This window comes from Diceros bicornis, chromosome 13, assembly GCF_020826845.1.
Source record: "Diceros bicornis minor isolate mBicDic1 chromosome 13, mDicBic1.mat.cur, whole genome shotgun sequence".
In the NCBI taxonomy this organism is placed as follows: domain Eukaryota; kingdom Metazoa; phylum Chordata; class Mammalia; order Perissodactyla; family Rhinocerotidae; genus Diceros; species Diceros bicornis.
Genome location: NC_080752.1, coordinates 9,168,576 through 9,195,932, shown reverse-complemented (window position 1 = coordinate 9,195,932; position 27,357 = coordinate 9,168,576). Strand labels below are relative to the sequence as shown.

At 44.4% G+C, this 27,357-nt stretch overlaps 2 protein-coding genes across 7 annotated transcripts in view; one reads left to right on the top strand and one right to left on the bottom strand.

The window, feature by feature from the left end:
- Positions 1 to 615: 615 nt before the first annotated feature.
- LOC131412584 (cytochrome b-c1 complex subunit 6, mitochondrial) lies at positions 616 to 9,132 on the bottom strand. Of its 3 annotated transcripts, none has more exons than XM_058552316.1 (4): positions 8,991 to 9,126; positions 5,231 to 5,257; positions 4,321 to 4,482; positions 616 to 835 (listed from the first exon to the last, which is right to left on the bottom strand). In XM_058552316.1, exons 1-4 carry the CDS (start codon positions 9,042 to 9,044, stop codon positions 803 to 805), a joined length of 276 nt encoding a protein of 91 aa, XP_058408299.1. In that variant the 5' UTR covers positions 9,045 to 9,126; the 3' UTR covers positions 616 to 802. The 3 variants fall into 3 exon arrangements, with proteins under 3 accessions (XP_058408299.1, XP_058408300.1, XP_058408301.1); XM_058552318.1 differs by lacking the exon at positions 616 to 835 and adding an exon at positions 3,311 to 3,842 and having other exon boundaries at positions 8,991 to 9,132; XM_058552317.1 differs by lacking the exons at positions 5,231 to 5,257; positions 8,991 to 9,126 and adding an exon at positions 4,593 to 4,736.
- A 159-nt stretch (positions 9,133 to 9,291) lies between these two features.
- LRRC41 (leucine rich repeat containing 41) overlaps positions 9,292 to 27,357 on the top strand; it is a 21,252-nt gene continuing 3,186 nt past the window's right edge. The window contains exons 1-4 of one of the 4 annotated variants that reach the window (XM_058552307.1): positions 9,292 to 9,686; positions 13,742 to 13,828; positions 14,454 to 14,524; positions 22,720 to 23,863. In XM_058552307.1, coding sequence (XP_058408290.1) covers positions 9,488 to 9,686; positions 13,742 to 13,828; positions 14,454 to 14,524; positions 22,720 to 23,863 — 1,501 coding nt within the window. In that variant the 5' untranslated portion in view covers positions 9,292 to 9,487. Of the gene's footprint in view, positions 9,687 to 10,275; positions 10,863 to 11,375; positions 12,231 to 13,741; positions 13,829 to 14,453; positions 14,525 to 22,719; positions 23,864 to 27,357 lie in introns of those variants that run through there. The other 3 variants (XM_058552306.1, XM_058552309.1, XM_058552308.1) reach the window with 3 other exon arrangements.

Here is a 27,357-nt window from a genome sequence, read left to right as displayed (position 1 = left end):
GTAACCCCATTCTCTGCTAGTTCCCATTATCTTCAATATATTTACTTACTGGATCAATACCCCCGCTATGTATGTAACCAATCTCCCATTGCCAGCACCACCCACCCAGGTACCCTTTTCTCACCCTGAAGACACTTTTGAGATAACAGAAATTTTCGTATAGACTGAGTATTTAATATTAAGCAATTACTGTTAATATTAAGTGTGATAATATCAAGCTAAATTTTTAAAAAGTCCTTAGCATTAAGAGATACATATTTGCGAGGTGATGGGTACATGGGGGTTGATTATTATTCTACCTATTCTTTTGTTTTTTGTGAGGAAGACTAGCCCTGATCTAACATGTTGCCAATCCTCCTCTTTTTGCTGAGGAAGATTGGCCCTGTGCTAACATCCATGCCCATCTTCCTCTACTTTATATGGGACACTGCCACAGCATGGCTTGCCAAGTGGTGCGTGTGTGCATGCCCGGGATCCGAACCTGGGAACCCGGGGTCACCGCAGCGGAGCGCGCGCACTTAACTGCTATGCCACTGGGCTGGCCCCTATTCTATCTCTTCTTATGATTGAAAATTTCACATTAAAAAAATCTAATTAAAGGACGGGAGGCAGGTCTGCAGATCACTGGACTTTATTAACATGGAATCACGGCTAATTACATAGAAGCTACTGGCTGAAGCCAAAATCCATGAGGTTCACATGAACTTACAGTACACAAATAAGAAACAAATGGCATGTTCAAAACCATAGGAAGTATCCTGATGCCCAGGTGATGAAGGCTGGGGTGAATGAGTCTGCACATTTATTTCAAGTTGTTAAAGAGTTTGTGGGCCACCTAGATGGGGGAAAGAAAAGATGTCATCAACTGGCAGCTTTAATGTCACAGCTTACGACGTCCTTCGTGACCTAGAACAGTACTGTCTCTTCTCTCACCACTTCCCTTCTCACCCCTACACTCCTCTGGAGCCCTTGTGAACTCCCTTCGGTTACCTGAATACTATCTCCCTTCTAACTGGAACTCTCTTTCCCACTTTTTTCAGCGTTTATTTTCCTTTAGAACTTAAGTTTACATGTCATTTCCTGCAAGCCTTCTCTAAACAAGCTCTTATCCTCACACAAATCTGTTCATCCTGTCTTCCCCACAGAAACTTATATCTCACATATCATGGTGCTTATTAATTCAACAAATATTTATGAAACATCTACTATATGCCAGGTACTGTTCTAGGTGCTGAGTTACAATGATAAACAAGACAATATCTGTCTCTTATGGAACTTAGAGAATAATGAGAGAAATTAACATACACATGAAGTAACTTCTGATAGTGATAAATGCTATGAGGAAAATAAAATGGGGGGAGGGCACAGCAGCTTTAAATAGGAGGGTCAGTGAAGGCCATCCTGAGGTTATACCCAAGACACTTACCAGTTTACTAACTGTTCTGTCTCCTCTGCTGGCTCATAACTCAGCGAAGGAAAGGAACATGCCTGTCTCACTCCCAGATCTTAACCCAGTGCTTGGCTCATAAAAGTATTTAAATAACATAAAATTTACCAGTTTAACCATTTTTAACTATACATTTCTGTTGCATTAATTCACATTGTCCTACAACCATCAATCTCCAGAACTTTTTCATTTTCCCAAACTGAAACTCTGTATCCATTAAATAATTCCCCATTTCCCCCTCCCCTCAGCCTCTGGCAACCACCATTCTACTTTCTGTCTCTATGAATTTGACTACTCTAGGTACCTCACATAAATAGAATGATATATTTGTCCTTTTGTGATTGGTTTATTTCACTTAGCATGTCTTCAAGGTTCACACACGTTGTACCATGTGTCCTAGTTTCCTTCCTTTTTAAGGCTCAATAATATCTCATTGTATGTATATACATTTTTGTTTATTCATCCACCCATCAGTAGACACTAGGTTGCGTCCACCTTTTGGCTACTGTGAATGCTGCTATGAACATCCATGCACAACTTGAACAGATGTTCAAGTTCCTGAACAGTCTCAATTCATTTGGATATATCTCCAGAAGTGGAATTGCTGGATCATATGGTAATTGTATGTTTAATTTTTTTGAGTAAAGTGCTTGATTTCTTTTTATTGCCAAATAATGTTCCATTAAATGGATCTATCACATTTTATTTATCCATTTATCAGATATGGACATTTATGTTGTTTCCACTTTTTGGTTATTATGAACAATGCTTCTAAGAATATTGTGTACAAGTTTTGGTGTAGACATATGTTTTCATTTCTCTTGGGTACATACCAAGGAGTAGAATTGCTGGGCCATATGTTAACTCTCTGTTTAACCTTTTGAAGAACTGCCAGACTGTTTTCCACAGGGCTGCATCCATTCACATTCCCATCAGTGTATGAGGCTTCCAGTTTCTCCACATCGCTAACACTTAACTTTTTTTTGATATAGAGTTGTATATGCATATTTTGTATATAAAACTTCCCTCTTTCCACTCAACTCATGTTTAAAAAAACAAACGATATATGAATAATTGTATGTAAACCAGATGGATGAAATAAATTGAATATACATCAATGGAAAGGAATACAATGCCTCCATTTATAATATTTTATATGTAAATGTGTTTATTATTATTTCATTTTTGTTTAAATATCTGATGGTATATACAAGAAAACATCGTTATTTCTAGGCATAGGCTTTCAGCTAGATTTTCCTATCTTTATAAAAAAACTTCCTTAATTGTCACAATGTGTTTAATAGGGGTGTGTGTGTATGTGTGTGTCTGCACGTGCGTTTGTGTGTTTGCACTATATATTACAGAATTAAAACAAAATACCTATATTGGGATTGCTGAAGTATAAACAATGAAAGTTGGTTGAGTGGAAATCATTAACTAGTTTTTTTTCTTTTCGGGGAAAGAAGAAAAGGTTTTTTGTTATTTTTATTTATTTGTTTGTTTGTTTTTCTTTTTACCTTTTGACCCCTTCACCCATTTCTCCCTATCTTTTTTTAAAGATTTTTATTTATTTATTTTTCCCCCCCAAAGCCCCAGTAGATAGTTGTATGTCATAGCTGCACATCCTTCTAGTTGCTGTTATGTGGAACGCGGCCTCAGCATGGCCGGAGAAGCGGTGTGTCGGTGCACGCCCGGATCCGAACCCGGGCCACCAGCAGCAGAGCGCGTGCACTTAACCACTAAGCCACGGGGCCGGCCCTCTCCCTGTCTTTTTGATTAAAGCCATCCTAGTGGGTGTGAAGTGGTATCTCACTGTGGTGTTTTCTTTTTTTTTTTGAGGAAGATTGGCCCTGAGCTAACATCTGTTGCCAATCTTCCTCTTTTTCTCTTTTTTCTCCCCAAAGCCCCCAGAACATAGTTGTATATCCTAGTTGTAGGTCCTTCTAGTTCTTCTATGTGGGACACCACCTCAGCATGGCTTGATGAGTGGTGAGTAGGTCAGTGCCCAGGATCTGAACCGGCGAACCTGGGCTGCCAAAGTGGAACGTGTGTGAACTTAACTGCTACACCACCAGGCCCCTCTCACTGGTGTTGCGCACCTTTTCATATGCTTATTATCTACCCAATCAGTTTTAACATAAGCAACCATATCAAACTTTGCCTACCCTGTAATTTATTTAAAATATCTTACTGTTATATGTAAGAGCCTCAAACACAAGTTTACTTAAAAAAAAAAAAAAATGTTTTGGACCAACTATTATGCACAAGACACACTGGAGGATATAAATTATTTGAAAGAATAGCCTGTTACTTAAAAGTACAAAATCCAGCTTCCCCACTGTTTAGCAGTGCAAATCAGGGCATCATTTCTCTTCTCTGAGCCTCAGTTTCTTACCTGTAAAAGGGGGATAATGATACCTATCTCCAGTGAAAGTAGTAGAACTAGGTAAGATTATTTATGTAAAGTGCTCAGTACTGTAGCTAACATATACTGGGCCACAGTAAATGCTTACTGATGATGGGGCTGGCCCCGTGGCCTAGTGGTTAAGTTCAGCATACTCTGCTTCAGAGGCCTGGGTTCAGTTCCCGGGGGCAGACCTACACCACTTGTCAGCAGCCATGCTGTGGCAGTGACCCACATACAAAATAGAGGAAGACTGGCACAGATGTTATCTCAGGGTCAATCTTCCTCAAGCAAAAAGAGGAAGATTGGCAACAGATGTTAGCTCAGGGCAAATCTTCCTCAGCAAAAAAAAAAAAAGAAAAGAAAAAATTCTTATTGATAGATCTGCCACTGGGATGGAAAGGATGTCAGCACCAAGTCTTCCCTGGCCACTGTAAGCTTTCCCCTTCCTGACTTTAGGCTGACTTACGCAGTGGTCCCTTGCATGCAAGAAGTCAAAGAGCTCCTCCGTGCAATCCTCCTCTGTCTGTGACCTAGAGGATACACGCTCATCACAGAGCTCTAGCCGCTCCCGAGCCTTTACACATTTCTCCATCTGCTCGCATTGCTCTCTCACTGTTGTTAGGGGATCCTGGAGGAGAAACACAGAAAAAAACCAAAATGGAGACTTTAGGAGGAGACCCACAAACCATATGCTTTGATTAATACAACCACCAAACCAAGGTGCTGCCTCTGAATTACCGTGCAGAAGGCCAGCTGGCAGAGCCACACTGCCGCCAGAAATGGCAAAATGGGGTCTCCCATTCAATTCTGATGCTAAGTAGTAGGGAAAAGTTTCACATTCCTGCCTTCCAAGGTTGCCAGTATGCACTGAAAGCCTCAGTCCTATCTGAAAAACAAGGTGGTAAAGGAAACCTGGCCAAACTTGAAGTAGATCTACAGGAGGCCTTACTTATTAACACAGCATTTTAGGATATATACTGTCAGTGAATTTCAACTCCTCTTGTCTAACAGCCAGGCCTATGCACCCCAGCTGCCCAGCTAGAAAGGGCAGTGTTAACATGGAGAAGGACCATCTAAGAAAAATTCCTTCCAGAATTCTTTATTAAACACAGATAGCAGATGATTGAGTGCCAGGCCCTCAAGATGTTGCTCTGCTCCCTGAGACCACGAGTGGAGGAGCCCCAAACCCAGAAAAGACTCAGCTCCCAGGCCCACACCCCCAAACACTCCACTGCACAGGAAAGAAGTATTAAAGGCTTTTTCCATTCCCATTCTCTCCAAGGTGTCAAGTAAAGACTCCTTAAAATTCCCTTAGAGTTTCATGAAGCTCAAACTTCCTTTTACTGAGATGTTTCCAAACCTGAGACAGTTCTTACCACTAATTCCTCCTCCTCCTCTTCCTCCTACAAAAGGAAAACAAAATTAATGTCAGCAGCAGTTTTATGACATATATTCCCAATCATACTGATGTTGTAATTACTGAGGATAGACACTGTATTAATCATGTTTTTAAATTTTCTGTATTTTATGATGCTTTGACATTTTAGGGGCCTCGCTTATCCTGGAGAGACAGCCCCTTGCAGGGCTGGCTAATTTCTAGAGATAGCAAACAACTTGCCTGGGGGCAGGCCTTTCATATGCAAACTAACCCAAACCCTTATCACAACCACCTCCTTTTTCTAACTCTCCTACACTAAACCAATTATTGCCCCTGCCCTAATCACCCCAGGGCCAAGTACCAAACAACCAGGGACCACTCCTATAGCCCAGAGCCCACCAAAATTATTCAAACTATCTAATCCTAAAATTGCTAGAGTTTGCCTATCCTGCCTCACTCATTCCTTCCCTCAGAAACCAAGAGTCTGGTATCCCTTGCTCCTTCTGCTCCTGACTGGTCCAGGTACTTCCCCAGGTGGCTCTGGGTGGTGAGGCCTGCCCTCTTCTCTTGGGAACTCTAAGTAATAAACTTTTCTTTCAAATACAGTTGTCTCCATGTCTGTAACCTTATCATATCCGATTAAAACAAATCCTGGGTACATTTCAACAAGGACAGATCATCCTACTTTGATTAGCAACAACCTAAAATGTGTACAACACTCTAAAGTTTATAAAGCACTTTCATATCTGTAATAATTTGATTAATCACAACAGCCCCTTAAGGAGCTTCCAGTTTAGGGCCGGCCTATGGCTTAGCGGCTAGCGGTTAAGTGTGCACGCTCTGCTACTGGCAGCCCGGGTTCAGATCCTGGGCGTGCACCGACGCACGCTTGTTGGGCCATGCTGACACCGTGTCCCACATAAAGCAACTAGAAGGATGTGCAACTATGACATACAACTATCCACTGGGGCTTTGGGGAAAAAAAGGAGGAGGACTGGCAATAGATGTTAGCTCAGAGCAGGTCTTCCTCGGCAAAAGGAGGAGGATTAGCATGGATGTTAGCTCAGGGCTGATCTTCCTCACAAAAAAAAAAAAAAAAGAAAGAAACAGCTAAATTTAGTCCTTACATCCCAAACCAAGTTAGGGGGAAAACTAACATTTTTTTCTAGACTCTGAACTTGAATTGGGAATATGAAAGCGACCAAACCTAAACTCTTCTTAAGCCAGAGCTTAACTAAAGATGGTTACAGTCACTGCTTTGCTTTTGGCTTGCCAAACTCCCAAGACTCTAAGTAGACTATCAATATAAGTGCACAAAAGATCTACATTCACAAAGTCTACTCCAATCACAAGCTTGGAAACACCAGGCCCTACCTATTTACTTCTGATTCAAGTACACAACCTCAAACTTAGTTTCCTTTCTTCCAAAGGGAGCAGTATAAAAAAAATTTCTTGTGCAAGCATTAGCATAGTCTTCATCTGGGGCATAGTAGAGTCTGATCAGTATCTCAATCTGTCAAAAGCAAGGTGTTTGCCTGCCTGTGCATGCACGTATCCACATTTGGGAGAAGGGAAAGAAAAGGTATACAGGGAAATTTTTCATTAGCTGAACTAGCTCAGCAATCCCTCATTATGTTTTCAAAATTCCAACACAGTCTGCCTCCTACTCTACCATGCCCCTTCAGGGAAGGGACCAAAGTTCATGAAAGCTGGGAGTAAGGGGTAGGGCAGGTTCAACTGTAACCTAGGCTATTTATTCTCACAATCGGCAAAGATTTCTTCTAAACTGAAGATGTTATTCAGGACGTAAATGCTAGTTTTTCATTAAATAAGGTTTTTCTCTCTCTTCTTTTCTTTTTTTTTTCTGGTGAGGAAGATTAGCCCTGAGCTAACATCTGTTGCCAATCCTCCTCTTTTTGCTGAGGAAGACTGGCCCTGGGCTAATATCCGTGCCCATCTTCCTCTACTTTATATGTGGGACGCCGCCACAGCATGGCTTGACAAGCGACATGCAGGTCACCACCCAGGATCTGAACCTGCGAACCCCAGGCCACCGAGGTGGAGCTCGCGGACTTAACCACTATACCACTGGGCCTGCCCTAAATAGCTTCTTAACCTTGCTCTTTTAAAAAAATTCATACTGAAAAAGGTTTTCCAAAAAACTGAAATCACATGCTGCCTGAGTTAGAAACTAGAAATTAGTATCCTAGAAGACCTTTATATCATTTCTCTATTAGCAGTACTACTACACTGATGATTTTGTGTCTTTGATAATTTTATGTCAAAAGTATCATGGCATGTTTTGGAAAAACAAATCCAGATCAAGTCTGAATATGGACTACTTCATGTAAAATTTCCAGTCAATGAGAAAAACCAAGGTCACGCTAAATAAAAAGACTTAATCTCTAAAAGGTATATGTTCTCCATAAAAGACCTCAGTTTTCTTAATTTTAAAATTGACTACCTATTTATTTTCTTTTCTCATCTACTGCTGTGGTTAGGCCACTGAATTTTCTGGTATACTTTCTGCTGAACTTCCTGAGATTGGCTCCCCTTCTTTCTTGTCCTCTTTCGGAAAATAAGACTAGGAAAAATTAAGAGATAAACTAGTTTCCAACTATTCTGAACCCATAAGCCCAGAATAGCTGCCCCAAAGTGACCAAAGAACAAAGATATAGACAGGAAATGTAATTAGAAACAAACAGCTAGCTGGCTTCTGTAGTCAAGCTGTGCAGCATTGTGGCTAAGTCTTGGCTGTGGAACCATGCTGCTTGGGTTCAATTCCTGGCTCCATGAGTTATTAGCTGTGTGTCCTTAGACAAGATATTTAACCTCTCTATGCTTGTTTCCTCACCTGTAAAATGGCAACAGTAATAGTACCTAATACTTATCTCCTATGACTATTGTGTGGCTTAAATGAATTAGCACATATAAAGCACTTGGAATAGTAAGCAGTCAATAAATAAATATTCCTTTTTTAATTATTTTTTTATTTTTTATAAATTTCTTTTATTTATTTTTTCCCCCAAAGCCCCAGTAGATAGTTGTATGTCATAGCTGTACATCCTTCTAGTTGCTGTATGTGGGACGCGGCCTCAGCATGGCCGGAGAAGCGGTGCGTCGGTGCCGGCCGGGATCGGAACCCCGGGCCGCCAGCAGCGGAGCACGCGCACTTAACCACTAAGTCATGGGGCCGGCCCAATAAATAATTATTCTTATATCGGCATTCTCACTCTGAGAAAGAGCTCCTTCTTTCATCACAGAATTATACTTCACATTTCTACATTGTCTCCAGAGATACTTCCCCCCACCCTCAAAGAAAAAGAAACCACTTTTTCACAGAAACTAGTGTAAGGCCAGATCTCCAGAACCTCCATAGAAGATGTGGCAGGGATTCCTGACCTGAGTGAAGGGCTAAGTTTGGTCAGCTTGCTCCTCAAACCAGGGACTCATGACACCTAATTGACTAAAAATATAACTACTATTTTTACAAAAGCTCAGTCGACACAGCATTTTCGCCCTCGTGAAACCTTCACCCTATTCACAGAACCGGAAAGCTGAGGCCCAGAAAAAGACTAGTCATCTACTTGCCCAAGGTCACTCGATGAATTCTGGGGAAGGGTCGAGGGAACCACCTCTCCTGACCCTGCAAACTCTAGGGGGGCAACCAGGGCCAAGAGGGCCCCGGGCGGGTTTTGGCGGGCTAGGTCCTGAGCCGCAGGGCAGTGAAGAAGGTCCAGTCGATCGTCTCGCCTTACCTCCTTGGGATCTCCCGACCCAGCCAGCATATTTCGCTCGTCCTCCAGCCCCATGTCCGGCTACGGTTCTGGATTCAACACAAGCAGCAACAGCGGCACCTATTCCACTTCAGGATCAAGAAGGACTTGTAAGGGTCACTCAGCGGATATCCGGCAATCTGGCCGGAAGTGCGGCAGACTCGTCGTAGTCGCGAACATACGCTCCGATTGGCATGTACTACCGTCCATAGGCAGGGGATAGGGGTAGCTGCTATTTGCACCTGAGGAGGATTTGCTAAGAAGTGTCTCCTTAGTCACGGAAGACCCAAATAAACTGATCTAAGAGTTTATTTCAAATATTAGCTTCTAAGAGACTTGGGAAGTATGTAGATTTATTCGAAATTCCTTTAGTGCAGTTCCCATTCTTACCCACATCGCTGATGGAACCGTCCTAACTACTGACCTTTTCAAGATGGCGGCCCGCGGGTGCCACTCTCGGGCTCGCGCACCTCCCCAAGATGGCGGCGCCCGAGGCCTGGCGCGCCCGGAGTTGCTGGTTCTGTGAGGTAGCGGCGGCAACGACCATGGAGGCCACGTCCCGGGAGGCGGCGCCAGCGAAGAGCTCGGCCTCGGGCCCCAGCGCTCCCCCCGCCCTGTTCGAGCTGTGCGGGCGGGCGGTGAGCGCCCATATGGGGGTTCTGGAGAGCGGGGTGTGGGGTAAGTCGCTGGGTGAGGGGCTACCTCTGGCAACGAGCGGAGGCGGCCCAGCGGCCGGGGGGCGCGGGGGGCGAGGCCGGGAGGCCCGGGGCAAGGCCCAGCCCGGGGCACTGGAAGCCCGACTGTCGAGTCGCAGCATGAATTCTGTGACTGAGCGGGCTGGGCTGAGTCAAGTCGGGGACCAAACCGGCAGGTGGACCCGCAGCGCGGCCTGGCTGAGGGGCGCAGGGGGCGAGGCCAGGAGGCCCGGTCGGGGGCGAAGCAGGCAGGGCCCGGGTGACAGAGGCTGGACTGATGGGCCAGGCCGAGGGCACCGAACTGACACTCGGGCTGGGCCGGGCTGAGGTGTCTCGGATGTCGAGCCGACGGGCAGGGATGGAGCTGCTGCTTGGGGGCGGGGGCCGAGGTTGGGAGGCCCGGCCTAAGGCAAGGAGGCCAGGCCCAGGGCCACCTAACCTGACGGCCGGCGCGGGGCCTCCGGCATCGGCCTGGCAAACCACGGTGCCGAGACGCCGGAGGGCAGGCCGATGGGCAAGGGTAGCCCGGTGGATTGGAGATCGAGGGAATGGGGCTTGGGGAGAGGCCGAAAGGCTCGGGGCGCCGAGGCTGAAGGGAGCGAACTGCTGACCCGGGCCTCGGGTGCCAAACTGATTGAGCGACGGGCTGACAGGCAGGGCAGGGAGCGCTGGAGGCCCCTCGGATTAGCCTGAGAGGCGGGGAAGGTCCCGAGAGCGGGTGAAGGGAGGCCGGGAGCAGGTCAGCAATTGAGCGAGGCTCGAATGACGGACAGGCGGGAAGGGCCGAGGAGGCCCCAGGCGGGGCGACGGCCTGGGGAGCCCGGGCTGGGAGGGGGCGCGTCGCCGCTAGAAGGCCTTGGTCCGAGTGGGAGTGAAAGGAGGCCCCAGGCCTGAGGCCGCCCGGGACCGGAGGGCCGGGCCTTGGTGAGGGCACCAGGCTGAGCAGCAAAGGCGGGCGGCCCCGGGGCGCCGGGATGAGGGGCCGGGAGGGCGAACGGACTAGCCCGGCCGGTGGGCCTGGCAGCGCGGCGTGCCGGGGCGGCCGTAACGGAGGAGAGGCGCCTGCAGCCGGATGGGCACGAGGAGGCCGGGCTGTGGGGTGGGTACCGCTGGTCGCAGCCTGGCAGCTGATGAGGAAAACGAGTCGGCGTTGTGAGGAGTGAGAGAGGAAAGTGAGGGCTCTGGGGGTTGGCCTGGCCGTACAGGGGACAAGGGAGGCCTTAGGCCTGACTGGTGGTGTGAGGGGGTGGGGTCCGGAGGCCAGGGCTGAAGTTGGGTGAGGAAATCGCCAAGTCCGAGGCCCGGGAAGGAGGAAGGGGTGGCAGGAGAGGAGGCCCTAAGCCTTGGTCAAGGGGGTCGGTTCTAGAGAAGGCCTCAGGAGTGGTGGTGGTGACTGCCAGGAGGAAGGCCCTGGTAAGGTAGGGAGTGAGAGCTTGAGATGGTGGGATGGGGGGGGGGTTGGATTATACCCCCCAGTGAGGAGGCAGATGTGGAGAAAAGGCCCTGGAGTTTGGGGAGTTGGGCCTCCAGAAATAAGCCCCAAGGCTGTGGAGAGTTGTTAAGGAGGCCCAGGGATGTGGGAAGGCCTTTGGGGAGGTGAGGGTGGGGCACCAATTGGAAGAGGCCCAAGTATCTTCCCGTAGTGGTTAGAAGTTCTCAGGCCTGGTGTGGGGAGGGGATTGTGGAGGCCTTATGCCACCAGCTGAGAAGGGTCAGGCTGAGCCATGGGGAATGGGAGAAAAGTCTCAGTGGAGTTGAGCAAGGGGCTCAGAAAAGTCTTGGGGAATGTAGAAGAAGGCAGAGAGGATCTGACTGTGTCAGCCTGGAGCTTTTAGGATGCTAAACCTGGCTAGAAGGGAAGAGGACTGGGTGTGGAGGCCCCAAGCTGCAAAGGGGAAGCATTAAAGGTGTAGACTGGAAAGAAGCAGGGAAGAGCTTGGCTTAAGAATGGAGAAAGGAGGAGTTTGTGGATAATAGGGGATGAGAATCCCTGTGACTGTGAGAGAGGATGGCTAAACAGAGGGAAGCAGATTGGAGGGGCAGAGGAGGAAGAGCGTCTATGGGCCTAGCCCAGGTAAACAGTCACACAAAAAAAGCTGAATCAAGTTGAATCAAGTTAGGCCTCTTAGAAGGGCCAAGTAAGAGGCCTGCTAAGCAGTGCTATTTTGGAGGAAGGTCTCAGCGAGGGCTAACAGCCAGGAAGGGCTTCCTGGAGGTAGTGGACTAGCGTTGCTTTGTGTAGGGAAAGAGTGAGGGAAAGTGAGTAGAGGCAGCAGGAAAAGGTACAATGAGGAAACTTAAGTAGACTAGGTGTGTTATACCTTTTTTTTGTTTTATTTATTTTTCCCCCAAAGCCCCAGTAGATAGTTGTATGTCATAGCTGCACATCCTTCTAGTTGCTGTATGTGGGATGCGGCCTCAGCATGGCTGGAGAAGCGGTGCGTCGGTGCACGCTCGGAATCCGAACCCCGGGCTGCCAGTAGCGGAGCGCGTGCACTTAACCGCTAAGCCACGGGGCTGGCCCAAGGTATGTTATACCTTGAATGCCAGGATATGGAACTTGGACTTTATCTTGAATGCAGTAGAGAGCCTACATTAGTGTAATAGCATAGGGAATTAATGTTTTCATTCAGCAGGTACATTGAGTACCTACTATGTACAAAGAAATGTACTAGACTCTTGGATATCAAGATTCAGTTATTCCACAAGATAAAAGGAGATCCTGGAATGGAAGTTTGGAAAGATTTTCCTTACTCCAAGATATTCCAAGATCTTACACTTGTTCTTGGCAGGACAGAGATGTAATGACAGGATAAGAATAATAGACAACATTTAGTGAGCTTATTATGGCCAGGCATGGTCTTAAAAAAAGATTATAGTTTTCACAACAATGTTATGAGGTAGTTATTATTATCTCCATTTTAAAATTGAGGAAACTGAGGCTTAAAGATGTTAATTTGCCCAAGGATTCACAATTAATTGATACAATCAGTATTTCACCCAGTTTTGTCCAACTCTAGAGACTAAACCGTTTAGCCACAATACTATAATGGCTCTCAGATCTAGAGAAGTCAGCAAGAGCAGGTTTTCTTTTTAAGATATATTGAATTTAGAGTATAGAGCCTAATTATTTCTATTCTTTATAGGAAAGTTCTAGTTCAGGGTATAGTGGGGGCCCAAAGGATGGAAGTGGCCAGTCTGGAAGAGTGGGAAGGGAATTCAGGAAAGGCTTAATAAAGGGCATGTGATACTTGAAAGATGAGTAGTTGATTTGCTGAAAGTGGCAAGGACATTCCTGGTGGAGACAACAGCGTGACAAAGGCACAGAGGCAGAAAGCAGCATAACGTGTTAGATAAATGAAAGAAGTGGCTGAAGTATAGGAGGCAAAGCAGGGAGCTGGAGAAGTTAGTAGGTCCTAGATTATGAAGGACTTTTTTATCACACATATTCAATAGGACCTTTTAAATGCAGAATGGTTGGGACCAGCCCGGTGGCATAACGGTTAAGTTTGCCCATTCTGCTTCGTCGGCCCCAGGGTTTCTCGGTTCAGATCCTGGGTGCAGACCTACTCACCGCTCATCAATCCATGCTAAGGCGGCATCCCATACGGAAGAGCTACAACTCTACTACTGTGATACACGACTGTGTACTGGGGCTTTGGGGAGAAAAAAGAAAAAAAAAAAAGAGGAAGATTGGCAACATGTTAGCACAGGGCCAGTCTTCCTCAAAAATAAATAAATAAATGCAGAATGGTTCATTATGCTTGGGTAGAAGTGAACTGACCAGCTCCTAAATGAGCATATCAGCTTGCTCTGTGGGATTATCTCACCCTTGAAGATGTGCATGCCCCTGAAATTCCAGCTGCCGACTATGTGGCTGAAGATAAGTGGACCAGAGTTTGAATTGGACTTCGGTTAGCTTCCACAGGTTCAATTTGTCAAATGAGAAGTCTGCCCTTCTGTTTTCCTTTCCACTAGGATAAATAATGCTTGGAATCCTGGGAGATAAAAGTAAATTTTGTGTTTTGGTTTTTGTAGCCCTCCCAGGCCCAATACTTCAAAGCATCTTACCTCTGCTCAATATATATTACTTGGAGAGGATTGAGGAAACTGCCCTCAAGAAAGGTGAGTGTCTTTCTGTCTCTTTCTCAGTCAGTGATTGTAAGCAAGGCACCGTGATGTTCTTGAGGTAAATATTACACCTGATACCTGCATAGAACTTCATGCTTTTCAAAAAGTACCCTCACACCTACTTTCTCATCTGATTCCTCAGTGTCCTATGAAACACAAGGATATGATCTCTATTATATTAATAAAAGTGAGGCCACAGCTAATAGGAAAGCCAGACTAGAACCCAGATCTTCTGAGTCTTGGTTTTTCTATTTTACCAGGCTGCTTCCCAAACCCCTCGTTGGGTATATCTGTTAACAGCTAACATTTATCTAACTACTCCTGATGTGCCAAGCACTATCCTAGGCCCTTTATCTGGAGAAACTCATTTAATATTTTCAACAACTCTGTGAAATAGCTATTATTAACTGAGGTACAGAAAAATTTACTTGCCCAAAATGACACAGCTAGAGTGTGGTTTGCTGATATTTAAACCCGGGCAGTGTGTCTTCAGAGCCACTGCTCATTACCACTCTGCCATATTGCTCCTGTGAACCCAGAGAAGGACAGCGTTAAAAGGCTGATATACTTCACTCATGGTCAAGGAGCAGCCAAGTAAATGTGATATTTCTCCCTACAGGCCTCTCCACTCAGGCCATCTGGCGCCGACTATGGGATGAGCTGATGAAGACAAGGCCTTCCAGTTTGGAAGTAAGTTAAGGCACTAGGTAGAACTCTGGCCTGACTTTGCACAGTGAAAGCAGGAATAGCACACAAACACAAGCTGGTTACTGGTAAAGTACAGGGGCAGGGATGGAATGAATTTGGGAGGAGGGCTCTGATGGCTTGTCACAAGGTTCTTTCCCATTTGGCATTTTTCACTGACTTGCTTGCTCACCGTGTTTGTAGGTAACACAAAACAGGGAAAGGTAGTGATCACAATGGATGGCAGAACCAGGATTCATAGAGGTCTTGACAGGGCTGAAGCAATGGTCAAACCTAACAAGATGAAATTTAACAGAATAAACCAACTCTCTTCACTTGAGTCTAAGAAATTCCAATTGCATGACCTCAGGGTAGGGGCTGGAGGGGTCTGGCTTAGAAGCAGCTTGTATAAAAAAGATTAAGGGGTTTAGTCGACACTGTGCTGAAGCCACTTGTATAATAACTGTACCCTGAGCTGTGTGAACTAATGTAACTATGATATAGGCTGAAGGACAAGGGGGATGATAGACCTCCCTGGCTCTGCAGTGGTCAGGCTACCCCTGGAGTATGGAGAAAGAAGTCAAAGCCACATCATGTGAGTCACATTTGGAAGACTGGAGATGTTTTTCCTGAAAAAGAGAAGACTGGGGGGACATGAACTGTCTTGAAATATTTGAATGGTTTCACACGAAAGAGGGATTAATAGACTTGTTCTGGGTGGAAGCTAAAGGAGGATAAATTTTTGCTAAACTGAATTAGAACTTTTAAACTCTGAGCTTATTGGTGATGAAACAAGCTAATTCCAGAGGTAATACGCTTCCTATCACTAAGTGTTCAAACAGAACACTTGGATACTACTTGGAACATTGGATAACTACTACTTGACACAAGGCTATTTTAGAGGAAATTAAACATTGTAAGAGGTTGGACAAGATGACTCCTTTTAGCCCTGATATTCTATTATTCATTGATTCAGATATAACTCACTGGAACTCTCATTTAACCAGAATTTCTTTTGCTGCTCCATAATTAGGTGACAGAACAGGTTGTGTTCAATAAACATTTACTAAAACTTACTACACACCAGTTCTTATGCTAGATATTGGGAGTACAGACACAGTCCTTAATCTTGAGGAACTACCAGTTTAGTGGGGAAATCTGCAAATACATCATGTATGGTAGAAGTGGTGTGATAGAGAGAAGCAAGGAAGCTGAGGGAGAAGGGAGCAAGAAAGTCTTTGCTAGGAAATAGTATTTGAATTGGGCTTTATATGGTGACTGAGGCCAAATGACGAGGAAACATATCAGGAATCAGAGATTTGATTTCTGGGGATGCACTGGATTCAGTAACATTCAGCTCCTTTCCTTGAGCTTTTTCACTTCCAGATCTGGACGCAACCCCTGGAGTTCAGTGTCTTGACACTGAGGCCCAACAGAATCTTCAGGCACTATGTACATGAGTTAGGCCTTATGAGAAAGAGAAGTGGATGCAAGAATATTAGAGAACAGTAACAGCTTCCGGCAACTTTTAAAGAAACGTGAGATTCACTTTGTCCCATTGTTTCCCAAGCAGTATGGTTGACTAGCAGGTGATGGAGATCTTTCTCTTGGAGACGTCTTTTTTCCCAACGTTATCTCAAGCTTCCTGGAAAAGAATGTTATCTTGTCTCAGAGCATTTCAGGACATTTAGGAAGCCCCAGGCTTGGTGGCCTAACAGCCACCTAGACAGAAGTCCTGACTTGGAGCGTATCCATTCCAGAGGGTGTCTTCTGCCTCCTACTTCTGCATGACAGTAACCTTCACTTCATTCATAATTTAAAACACTTATTGAGTGCCTGTTCAGTTTCAGGCACTATGCTAGGTTCTAGGGATACAATGGTGAGCAAGATAAACAGATCCCCTGATTGCTTACTAAGTAATAATATTTCAAACTGTGTAGTACCAGTGTGAATGTATTAAGAGATCTGTAGAATAAAATATTCTGGAGACAAAGCAGTGGGGAAATGAAGGATTATTCAATAAATGGTTATCTAGTAATTGGTTAACCATATGGAAAAAATAAAGTTAGAGCCTCGCTTTACAATATACTCAAATAATTTCTATATGGATTAAAGATTAAATTGTAAAAAGTAAAAGCACAAAACAACTAAAAAAAGAATAAAGGTGACTGGTTATCTAATCTCAGGGTGGAGAGTGCTAATTATTAAATGAGCAGAACCACCACAAAAAAAGAAAATATGGACATATTTGGCCATATAAAATCCCAACACTATAAACACAATTTAAAAGGTACGTTAAGTGGGAAAGAATGTTTGCAACAATATTTGCAAAATAAAGGGATACAGAGAATAAGACACAGGTGAACTTCCCAGTAGCATAAAATGAGTAAAGATTTGGACAAGTCACAAAATATACAAAAATCTCTAATAAAGTGAAAAATGTTCAATCTCAAGATAAAAAATGGGGAAGTAAAATTGTACCTCTTAAATTAGTAAAGTCTTGTTTTGATTTGGTTTTGTTTTAAAAGGTAATTCCAGGGGTGGGTGAAGCTTGCATTTTAATATGCTATTGGTGGGAGCCGAAATGTTATAACTTTCTTGGTGGGCAATCTGGTGATAATTGTTAAGAGTCTTTAAAATATTCAAATTCTTTGACTAGAAATTCTACTTAGAATTTATAGTATATAAAATTTGAGATACTCTTGAAGATTTATTTCCAGATGTTCATTACAGCAAAGTTTAATATAAAAAAGCTAGAAACAATTTAAATATTCAATACAGGAATTATTAAATATAGTACATCCATATTTTCAAAATATTAATAAAGTCATATTCTGAACATATTTAAATACATTGTGGTAAGAATGTTTAATGACATGGTGGTATAATGTTACAAAAGCCCAACATTTGAAACTGCTCAGAATTGTGTCAGCATTATAAAAACAAATATCTATAGCTATTCACATATACATATGCACTCCAAAGAGTTGTTTTACATATGACCTTTGATTTGCTTATCTTTCCACAAACAATATGTTATCAGAAAAATAACAGTGGACAATATATAGTTTATGAACATTCACAGGCTGTAACAGTTTAGTACAAGAAAATATTTAGCCCTTCCTAGTTTGTACACATACTCCCTCCCCCACCAGTGCCTGAGCTGCCAGCCCGTTGTGGATGGGCCAAGGATTGTGTTGGTAGGCAAATGTCATTTCACCTCTTTAGTGGTGCCTCGTTTCCCCTACTCTCACCCCAAAAGAAAGTATTTAATCACTTTGCATTGTCTGAGCTGCAGTTTACAAGTCCACAAAATGAGTGGCTTGGACTAGATCTCTCAGGTATTTGTCAGCTTTGAAGTTTTAGCATCAATTCTTTAAAAGGTGGTGATGGAATAAAATGCAGTGAACTGCCGTCTGCTCATGCATTAACTCGTGAGAAAGAAGCCATTGAGATAGTTGTCATGACTAACTTTACATACTCATTTAATCCCCACAACTCGATGTAGGTATAGTCATTCCTCACCTTACAAATGATGAAACTGAGGCAGAAAGAGGTAAAGTGACTTGCTTAAGGTTACAGTTCATGAATGGCAGACCCAGGATTTAAGTTGAGGCAGTCTGGCTCTGGAGTGCTCCTAACCACTACTCCCACTGCACTTACCACATCTAGGGTGTTCCAGTTTCAAATATTCTCTCCCATTGTCTTCATCAACCAATAAAATGTCTGAAAAAGCCCAGTATTTAGTTTTCTAAACTACATATTCCACATGCCTTATGGTCAGAAACAGCCCCAATATCTTGGTTCACATCTTTGTCCATATTTTAGACCCAGATCTTATAATAACCATATGATTATCTCACTTGTGAAGCTGAAGTCTTGCCAGGGTTACCTGCAAGTGTTTTCCAAAGCTGTGAGCATGGGCCAGCAAACGTGTAGGAAAAGTGCTAGTGAGGTAGGATTTGAAGGATTCGGGAATACCCTTCCTGCTTCCATTTGAGGCTCAGTAGAGATTTGGTTGCCAGGTATTTTTTCCTGCACCCCTAATGCCCCCACACTACTGCTGGTGAGAGAGGCCCTTCTCTCTTGTTGCTGCCATGAAGTTAGCTCAAGCATGAAGTCATTCCTAATTACTACCACAGCAGAGTCTTGGGGAAGAGCTAGGGCAAAGGGAATGACACTTTTGCCTGAGAACAATAGAGGCCCAGCTCCTGCCAAGAACCTCAGATATAAATTGAGGGTCACTCTGGTGTGAGAGAATGCATGGAGGTGGGGTAAGTATCAAAGAGAAGTGTCTTACTTTTAGTCTTGGGGAACTTCAGTCTACCTTTGCTTCAAGCTGAATAAGCACCCTGCTTAACAGGTTCTGCCTCTATCAAGTCTATTTCACATTGCCCATCTGGGCTAATTATTATCTTTAGCAGCAGCAGCAGTAAGATTTTTATTTTGCAGTTTACAAAGTGCTTTAATTTGCACTGTCTCATTTGATCTTCACAAAAAACCTGTGAAGCAGGTGATATAATCCACATTTTACAGATGAAGAAAGAGGTCCAGAATATAGTGGCAGACCTGGCACCTGTATCAAAGTCAGCAGACTTCCTATTGCACATTTGGACAGAATGGGGACTTAGGGAAGTCTGTCTCAATGTGTGCTTTTGGGGTAGGTAGCAGTAATTCCTCATCTCTGATAAACATCAGAGTCATCTGGGGGAGGTTTAAAAAATAAAGATGCATGGACCTTATCTCAGCTGTAACAGAAATCACCAAGTCTGGGTACCTGGTATATGAATTTCAGAAAAAAGAAAAGCTCTACGGTAAATTCTGACTTGCACCCAAGGTTGAAAATCCTTTGCATTCAGAGTTCTTCTAAATATATCAGAATAGTCTGATATGAAGTCTCATATCCATCAAAGCAAATAACTATTGCCTTGGAGAAAACAAACAAATCTTAGATTTTGTCCCTGCTCTCCAGAAATTTCCACCCCCTTGCCCCTGGTACCCACTAAACAGTTATGTGTGTTGGTTTATCTTCCACATGAGTGAAATCATGCAGTGTTTGTCCTTCTCTTTCTGGCTTATTTTGCTTAACATAATACCCTCCCGGTCCATCCACGTTGTTGCAAATGGGACAACTTTGTCTTTGTTTATGGCTGAGTAGTATTCCATGGTATATATATACCACATCTTCTTTAGCCAATCATCAGTTGAGGAACACTTGGGTTGCTTCCATGTCTTGGCTATAGTGAATAATGCTGCGATGAACATAGGGGTGCATAAGCCTCTTTGGATTGTTGATTTCAGGTTCGTTGGGTAGATTCCCAGTAGTGGGATAGCTGGATCATAAGGTATTTCTATTTTTAATTTTTTGAGGAATCTGCATACTGTTGTCCATAAAGGCTGCACCATTTTGCATTCCCACCAGCAGTGGATTAGGGTTCCCATTTCTCCACAGCCACTCCAGCATTTGTTTTTTGTCTTGGTGATTATAGCCATTCTAACAGGTGTAAGATGATATCTTAGTGTGGTTTTGATTTGCATTTCCCTGATGATTAGTGATGTTGAGCATCTTTTCATGTGCCTATTGGCCATCTGTATATCTTCCTGGGGAAGTGTCTGTTCATTTTCTCTGCCCATTTTTTCATCGGGTTGTTTTTTTTGTTGTTGTTCAGTTGTGTGATTTCTTTATATATTATGGAGATTAATCCCTTGTCGGGTATATGGTTTGCAAATATTTTTTCCCAGCTGGTGGGTTGTCTATTCATTTTGATCCTGGTTTCATTTGCCTTGTAGAAGCTCTTTAATCTGATGAAGTCCCACTTGTTTATTTTTTCTTTTGTCTCCCTTGTCTGAGTAGACATGGAATTCGAGATCTCTTTATGGCTGATGACAAATAGTGTACCAGCTATATTTTCCTTCAGGAGTTTTATAGTTTCAGGTCTCACCTTCAGGTCGTTGATCCATTTTGAGTTAATTTTTGTGCATGGTGAAAGAAGATGGTCTACTTTCATTCTTTTGCAAGTGGCTGTCCCATTTTCCCAGCACCATTTATTGAAGAGACTTTCCTTTCTCCACTGTATGTTCTTAGCTCCTTTGTCAAAGATTAGCTGCCCCTAGATGTGGTTTTATTTCTGGGCTTTCAGTTCTGTTCCATTGATCTGTGTGTCTGTTTTTGTACCAGTACCATGCTGTTTTAAATACTATCGCTTTGTAGTGTGTTTTGAAGTCAGGGATCATGATGCCTCCAGCTTTGTTCTTTTTCCTCAGGATTGCTTTAGCTATTCGGGGTCTTTTGTTGCCCCATATGAATTTTAGTATTCTTTGTTCTATATCCATGAAGAATGTCATTGGGATTCTGATTGGGATTGCACTGAATCTGTAGATTGCTTTAGGTAGTATGGACATTTTAACAACGTTTATTCTTCCAATCCAAGTGCATGGAACATTTTTCCATTTCTTTGTCATCATTTATTTCACTCAATAATATCTTATAGTTTTCATTATATAGGTCTTTCACTTCCTTGGTTAAATTTATTCCTAGATATTTTATTCTTTTTGTTGCAATTGTGAATGGGATTGTCTTCTTGAGTTCTCTGTTAGTTCATTGTTGGTATATAGAAATGCAACTGATTTCTGTAAGTTGATTTTGTCCCCTGCAACTTTGCTGTAGTTGTTGATTATTTCTAATAGTTTTCCAATGGATTCTTTAGGGTTTTCTATATATAAGATCATGTCATCTGCAAACAGCGAGTTTCACTTCTTCATTGCCTATTTGGATTCCTTTTTCTTGCCTAATTGCTCTGGCCAGAACCTCCAGTACTATGTTGAATAAGAGTGGTGAGAGTGGGCAGCCTTGTCTTGTTCCTGTTTTCAGAAGGATGGCTTTCAGTTTTTCCCCATTGAATATGATGTTGGCTATAGGTTTGTCATATATAGCCTTTATTATGTTAAGGCACTTTCCTTCTATACCCATTTTGTTGAGAGTTTTTATCATAAATGGATGTTGGATCTTGTCAAATGCCTTCTCTGCATCTGTTGTAGATGATCATATGGTTTTTATTCATTTTGTTAAAGTGGTATATCACATTGATTGATTTGCGGATGTTGAACCATCCCTGTGTCCCTGGTATAAATCCCACTTGATCATGGTGTATGATCTTTTTAATGTATTGCTGTATTCAGTTTGCCAATATTTTGTTGAGGATTTTTGCATCTATGTTCGTCAGGGATATTGGTCTGTAGGGGTGGGTGGGTGGGTGTGTGTGTGAGCCCTGAGCTAACATCCATGCCAATCCTCCTCTTTTTGCTGGGGAAGACTGGCCCTGGGCTAACATCTGCGCCTATCTTCCTCCACTTTATATGGGATGCTGCCACAGCATGGCCTGACAAGCAGTGCATCGGTGCACGCCTGGGATCCAAATCCGGGCCACCAGCAGCAGAGCACAGGCACTTAACCACTATGCCACGGGGCCCCCTGTAGTTTTCCTTCTTAGTATTGTCTTTATCTGGCTTGGGATCAGGGTGATGTTGGCCCCACAGAACGTACTGGGAAGTGTTCCATCTTCCTCTATTTTTTGGAATAGTTTGAGAAGGATAGGTATTAAATCTTCTTTGAATGTTTGGTAAAATTCTCCAGAGAAGCCATCTGGTCCTGGACTTTTATTTTTTGGGAGGTTTTTGATTATTGTTTCAATCTCTTTACTTGTGATCAGTGTATTCAGGTTCTCTATTGCTTCTTGATTCAGTTTTGGGAGGTTGTATGAGTCTAAGAACTTAGCCATTTCTTCTACATTGTCCAATTTGTTGGCATATAGTATTTCATAGTATTCTCTTATAATCTTTTCTATTTCTGTGGTATCTGTTGTAATTTCACCTTTTTCATTTCTAATTTTATTTATTTGAGCTTTCTCTATTTTTTTCTTGGTGATTCTGGCTAAGGGTTTGTCAATTTTGTTTGTCTTCTCAAAGAACCAGCTCTTTGTTTCATTGATCCTTTCTACTGTTTTTTTGATTTCTTACCTGTAAAATGGGGCTAATAGTAATACAAACCTCAAAAATGTCAGGATTAAATGAATTTATATAAATTATTTAGAATGTTGCCTGGCTCAGTAAATAGCCATTGGAAGGGAGGAAACTGGGATGATGACAGTTCCATGGGTAGCACTCTTAGTATCACAGTTGTCTGGCATGTTCTCTGCTTTCAGAGTGTGACCTGCTGGCGAGCCAAGTTTATGGAGGCCTTTTTTTCCCATGTTCTACGTGGGACCATTGATGTGTCTTCTGACAGGCGTCTTTGTGATCAGCGCTTCTCGCCTCTTCTGCATAGCTCCCGCCATGTCCGGCAGCTCACCATCTGCAACATGCTGCAGGGTGCAACCGAGCTGGTGGCTGAGCCCAACCGCAGGGTTCTGGAGACCCTGGCCAGTTCCCTACACACCCTTAAGTTCCGCCACTTGCTGTTCTCTGATGTGGCTGCTCAGCAGTCACTTCGGCAGCTGTTGCATCAGCTTATTCACCATGGGGCCGTCAGCCAGGTGTCGCTGTACTCCTGGCCTGTGCCTGAGTCAGCCCTTTTCATCCTTATTCTCACCATGAGTGCTGGCTTCTGGCAGCCAGGCCCTGGTGGCCCACCCTGTCGCCTCTGTGGAGAAGCCTCCCGAGGCCGGGCCCCATCCCGAGATGAAGGATCCCTCTTGCTGGGCTCACGCCGGCCTCGCCGGGATGCTGCTGAGCGATGTGCTGCAGCCCTGATGGCCTCCCGGCGGAAGAGCGAAGCCAAGCAGACGGCCAGAGCTGCACCTGCCACTCGGGTAACACGCCGGAGCACACAGGAGAGCCTGACAGCAGGCGGGACAGACCCTAAGAGGGAGCTGCACCCTCCAGCCACTTCCCATGAGGCTCCTGGCACCAAGCGGCCACCCTCTGCTCCAGCCACCACTTCCTCTGCCTCTCCCTCCTCTTCCACATCCTCATCTAAACGGGCTCCAGCTAGCTCAGCCCCACAGCCTAAGCCCCTAAAGCGTTTCAAGCGAGCTGCAGGGAAGAAGGGTGCTCGCACCCGTCAGGGGCCTGGTACAGAGTCTGAAGACCTGTATGACTTTGTTTTCATTGTGGCTGGTGAGAAGGAGGATGGGGAAGAGATGGAGATAGGAGAAGTGGCTTGTGGAGCTTTGGATGGATCAGATCCCAGCTGCCTGGGGCTTCCAGCACTGGAGGCCTCCCAGCGATTCCGCAGCATTTCCACCTTGGAGCTATTCACAGTTCCGCTCTCCACAGAGGCGGCTCTGACACTGTGCCACCTGCTGAGCTCCTGGGTGTCTCTGGAGAGCCTCACACTCTCCTATAATGGTGAGTGCCCTGGAGGGGCAGCAGTTGGGTCTCCCAACAGCACCAGCTGTGTGCCCAATCCTGTGGAGGGGACTAGGGGGTATGATCAGGAAGCTGGAGATGTGGCCCTACCTGCCTCACAGGGAGGCAGAAGGCACACACATGAAATAGTGGCAGACTGTTGGTGCTAGGGAAGAGGAACATGAGGTCTACAGGCTTGATTTATAGTTGGAAGCAGGGGTTCCTGAGGGGCAGCGAGAACCTGAAGAAAGTACATTTTAGATATGGTAGGCAATCCAAGGGCAGGTGGGAGCAGTATAGTGTATGCAGGCCCAGCCAGGGCTGAGGTTGAATCCCACCAGTCATAGCAAAGCAGCCATGCAAGGTGTGGGACACATTTTTTTTTTTTTTTATACCAGCAACCTGCAAACCATTCCTCAGTTCTTTCTCACCTGGCTGTGCCCAGCTAGCCAAACTTCAACTCTGGCTAAATCCAGCTGATCTGCCTAGGTTGCTGAGCACTGCTAGAGAAAAATCACATATCAGCTCCCATTCCTACTCTACCACTTCCAAACCCTTCCTCTTTTTCTTTCTTAGTAGATGACCTTACCTCCTACTCCTACTTCACAGAGAAAATAGAAGCCGTCATACATGAACTCCTTCAACTTAACGTTAATCAACCTATAAACTCTCTGCCATTTGCACTCATCCTTTCCTCCTTCACCACAATGGAAGAGTTCGCTGTCATCTAAGGGGAACTCTTCTACCTGTGCTCTGGATCCATACTCTTGCACCTTCTTAGGAAAGCTTGTTTCTCAAATGCCTTAGTAATAAGAGCTAACTTTTATATACTGCTTAATATGTACCTGGCATATTTTAAGTATTCTCATTCTATTAACTAATTTAACCCTTACAACAACCTTATGAGGTCAAGTGACTTGCCCAGGATAACCTAGCTAGTAAATTGTAGAGCCAGGATTCAAATCCAGGCAATCTGGCTCCAGAATCCATGCTTTTCTACCACTACTTACTGCTGCCTCCCTTCCCTCCACTGTCTCTCCTCCACCAACATTTAAACATTAAATCAGGTACCCACCAAAAACTACCACCACCTCCCTCTATCCCGTATTAACCACTGTCCTATTCTCTCCTGTCCTTCATAGACAACCTTAACAGTCACTGTGCTCTCTCTTCTCTCACTCACAGCCCCCTCCAGCCTCGCTTACACCCCCACTACTGCATTGAGGACCTAGGTCACCAAGGTCCTCCTTGTTGCTAAGTCCAATATATACTTTTCAGTCCTCATCCCCCTCATTAATTCTTGGCAGCATTTGCTGCTATTAAACAGTGTCTTCTTCATGAGACACTCTCATTTCTGCTACCTCAAAATCTTCTGATTTTTTCCTCCCGTCTCTGGACATTACTTCTCTTTTTTTGTGTGTGTGAGGAAGATCAGCCCTGAGCTAACATCCGTGCTAATCCTCTTTTTGCTGAGGAAGACCGGCTCTGAGCTAACATCTATTGCCAATCCTCCTCCTTTTTTCCCCCAAAGCCGCAGTAGATAGTTGTATGTCATAGCTGCACATCCTTCTAGTTGCTGTATGTGGGATGTGGCCTCAGCATGGCCGGACAAGCAGGGAGTCGGTGCGCGCCCAGGATCCGAACCCGGGCCACCAGTAGTGGAGTGCGCGCACTTAACGGCTAAGCCATGGGGCCAGCCCTACTTCTCTTATCTTTTTTTTTTTTTTTTTTTTTTTTTGTGAGGAGATCAGCCCTGAGCTAACATCCGCCAATCCTCCTCTTTTTTTTTTTGCTGAGGAAGACGGCCCTGGGCTAACATCGGTGCCTATCTTCCTCCACTTTATATGGGACGCCGCCACAGCATGGCTTACCAAGCAGTACTTCGGTGCGCGCCCGGGATCCGAACCAGCGAACCCCGGGCCGCCGCAGCGGAGTGCGCGCACCCAACCGCTTGCGCCACCAGGCCGGCCCCTTCTCTTATCTTTTGATGTTCAGAGTTCCTCAGAGCTCAGAGCTCTTCCACTTTACACGTGCTTCCCAGACAATTTTGTCCATTCCTTTGGTTTCAAAGGCCAACTACGCTGAAGGCTCCCCGTTCTATGACATTAGCCCAGATCTTTCTCCTGAATTCCAGACCCATTTATCCAGCTGACTACTAGATATCACCACTTCATAAACCACAAACTCCTCAACCTGAATGCATCTCCTTCCTTCTATACTGATCCTCCTCCTGTTTTCAGTCAGTGACATCACAGGTAACTTAGATGCCCAAGAGGAACCTGGATTCTTTCTTACTCCATATATATTTAGTTACCAGGTCCTGTCTTTACAATCTCTCTCTCAAATCCATTTATTTCTGTCTCCACATTCTTAATTCAGGCTGCCATTATCTGTCACCTGGATTCATCATTTCAACAGTTCTTCCTGACTCCATACTCACCATATAATCCATTGTCTATACTGCAGCCCAAGCATTTTTTCAAAAATGCAAATCTGTCATTCATTTTAAAAACCCTTCAATGGCTTCCTGTCACCATACTGCTTAATTGTACTCACAGGGTCATTCATGTTCTCACCCCTGCTTACCTGTATAGTTGTATCTTGAACACTTTCCCCCTCATACTTTACATACCAGCCACACTGAATATTTTTCAGTTATTGGAACCTGCCACCCTTCCTCCTTCAGGCCTTTATATATGCTGAGTTCTCTCTGCATTTATAAGGGGTCTCTGCCAATCACTCTTCTCCCTCCTTTTAGCCTGTCTCCTTTATGTTCTTGAGGACTCAGCTAGAAAGACTTTACTGATGGAAGTTGGACTGGGTGTTAAGTACCCATCCTCTGTACTTCCATAGTACTCTACTTCCCCAGTTACCATCACATTTTTGCTGTTATCAGGCCATATGGGCAGGAACAATTATCTTCTGCTCACTACTGTCTACCACAAAAACATATTTACTAGGGGCTAGGTAAGGTTTAGTTGAATGAATCAATAGGAGCCTGCTAAGTCCAAGGGGAGATAAGGGAGTGAGTTCCAAGGAATTATTTGCTTTATGACATTAAGCAGCTGCCCTCACCTTTCTGGATCTTATTCCCTTCTGTGGGATATGGTTATCTTTTTCTGCCCCATTCTCACCCAATGAATCTTTTAAAGATTCCTTATTGGGTCATTGTCATTCTCCTGCCTAGTTTTCTGATGTTCCCCACAACCTATAGGAAAAGTCCAGAGACCTGCTGCTGTCTGGGCCTGTCATTTAGCTGGCAGGCACATGCTGCCCCACCACATCCTATTTTTTGTTTTGTGACTCTGCCCTGACTGACGCTTTAGGGCACAGCCCAGTAAGGTAGCCATCAGTTTGCTGGTTACTTGAGGAAAAAGCAAGACAATGGATCAATAGTTGAGACAAATTATTTTTAAGTAATCTGATCCAAAGCTTGAGAAATTTGGTAGTTATCAATAGAAATATCTGGAGTTGTCTCTGAATGTTACTCCTGC

Excerpts from the sequence above, each read along its gene's own strand:
- LOC131412584 (XM_058552316.1), bottom strand. The coding sequence starts at position 9,044 with ATGGGGCTGGAGGACGAGCGAAATATGCTGGCTGGGTCGGGAGATCCC. Across the intron at positions 5,258-8,990 it reads GGTCGGGAGATCCCAAGGAG|GAGGAAGAGGAGGAGGAGGA; the intron begins GTAAGGCGAGAC and ends TTCCTTTTGTAG. Across the intron at positions 4,483-5,230 it reads AGGAGGAGGAGGAATTAGTG|GATCCCCTAACAACAGTGAG; the intron begins GTAAGAACTGTC and ends TTTCTCCTCCAG.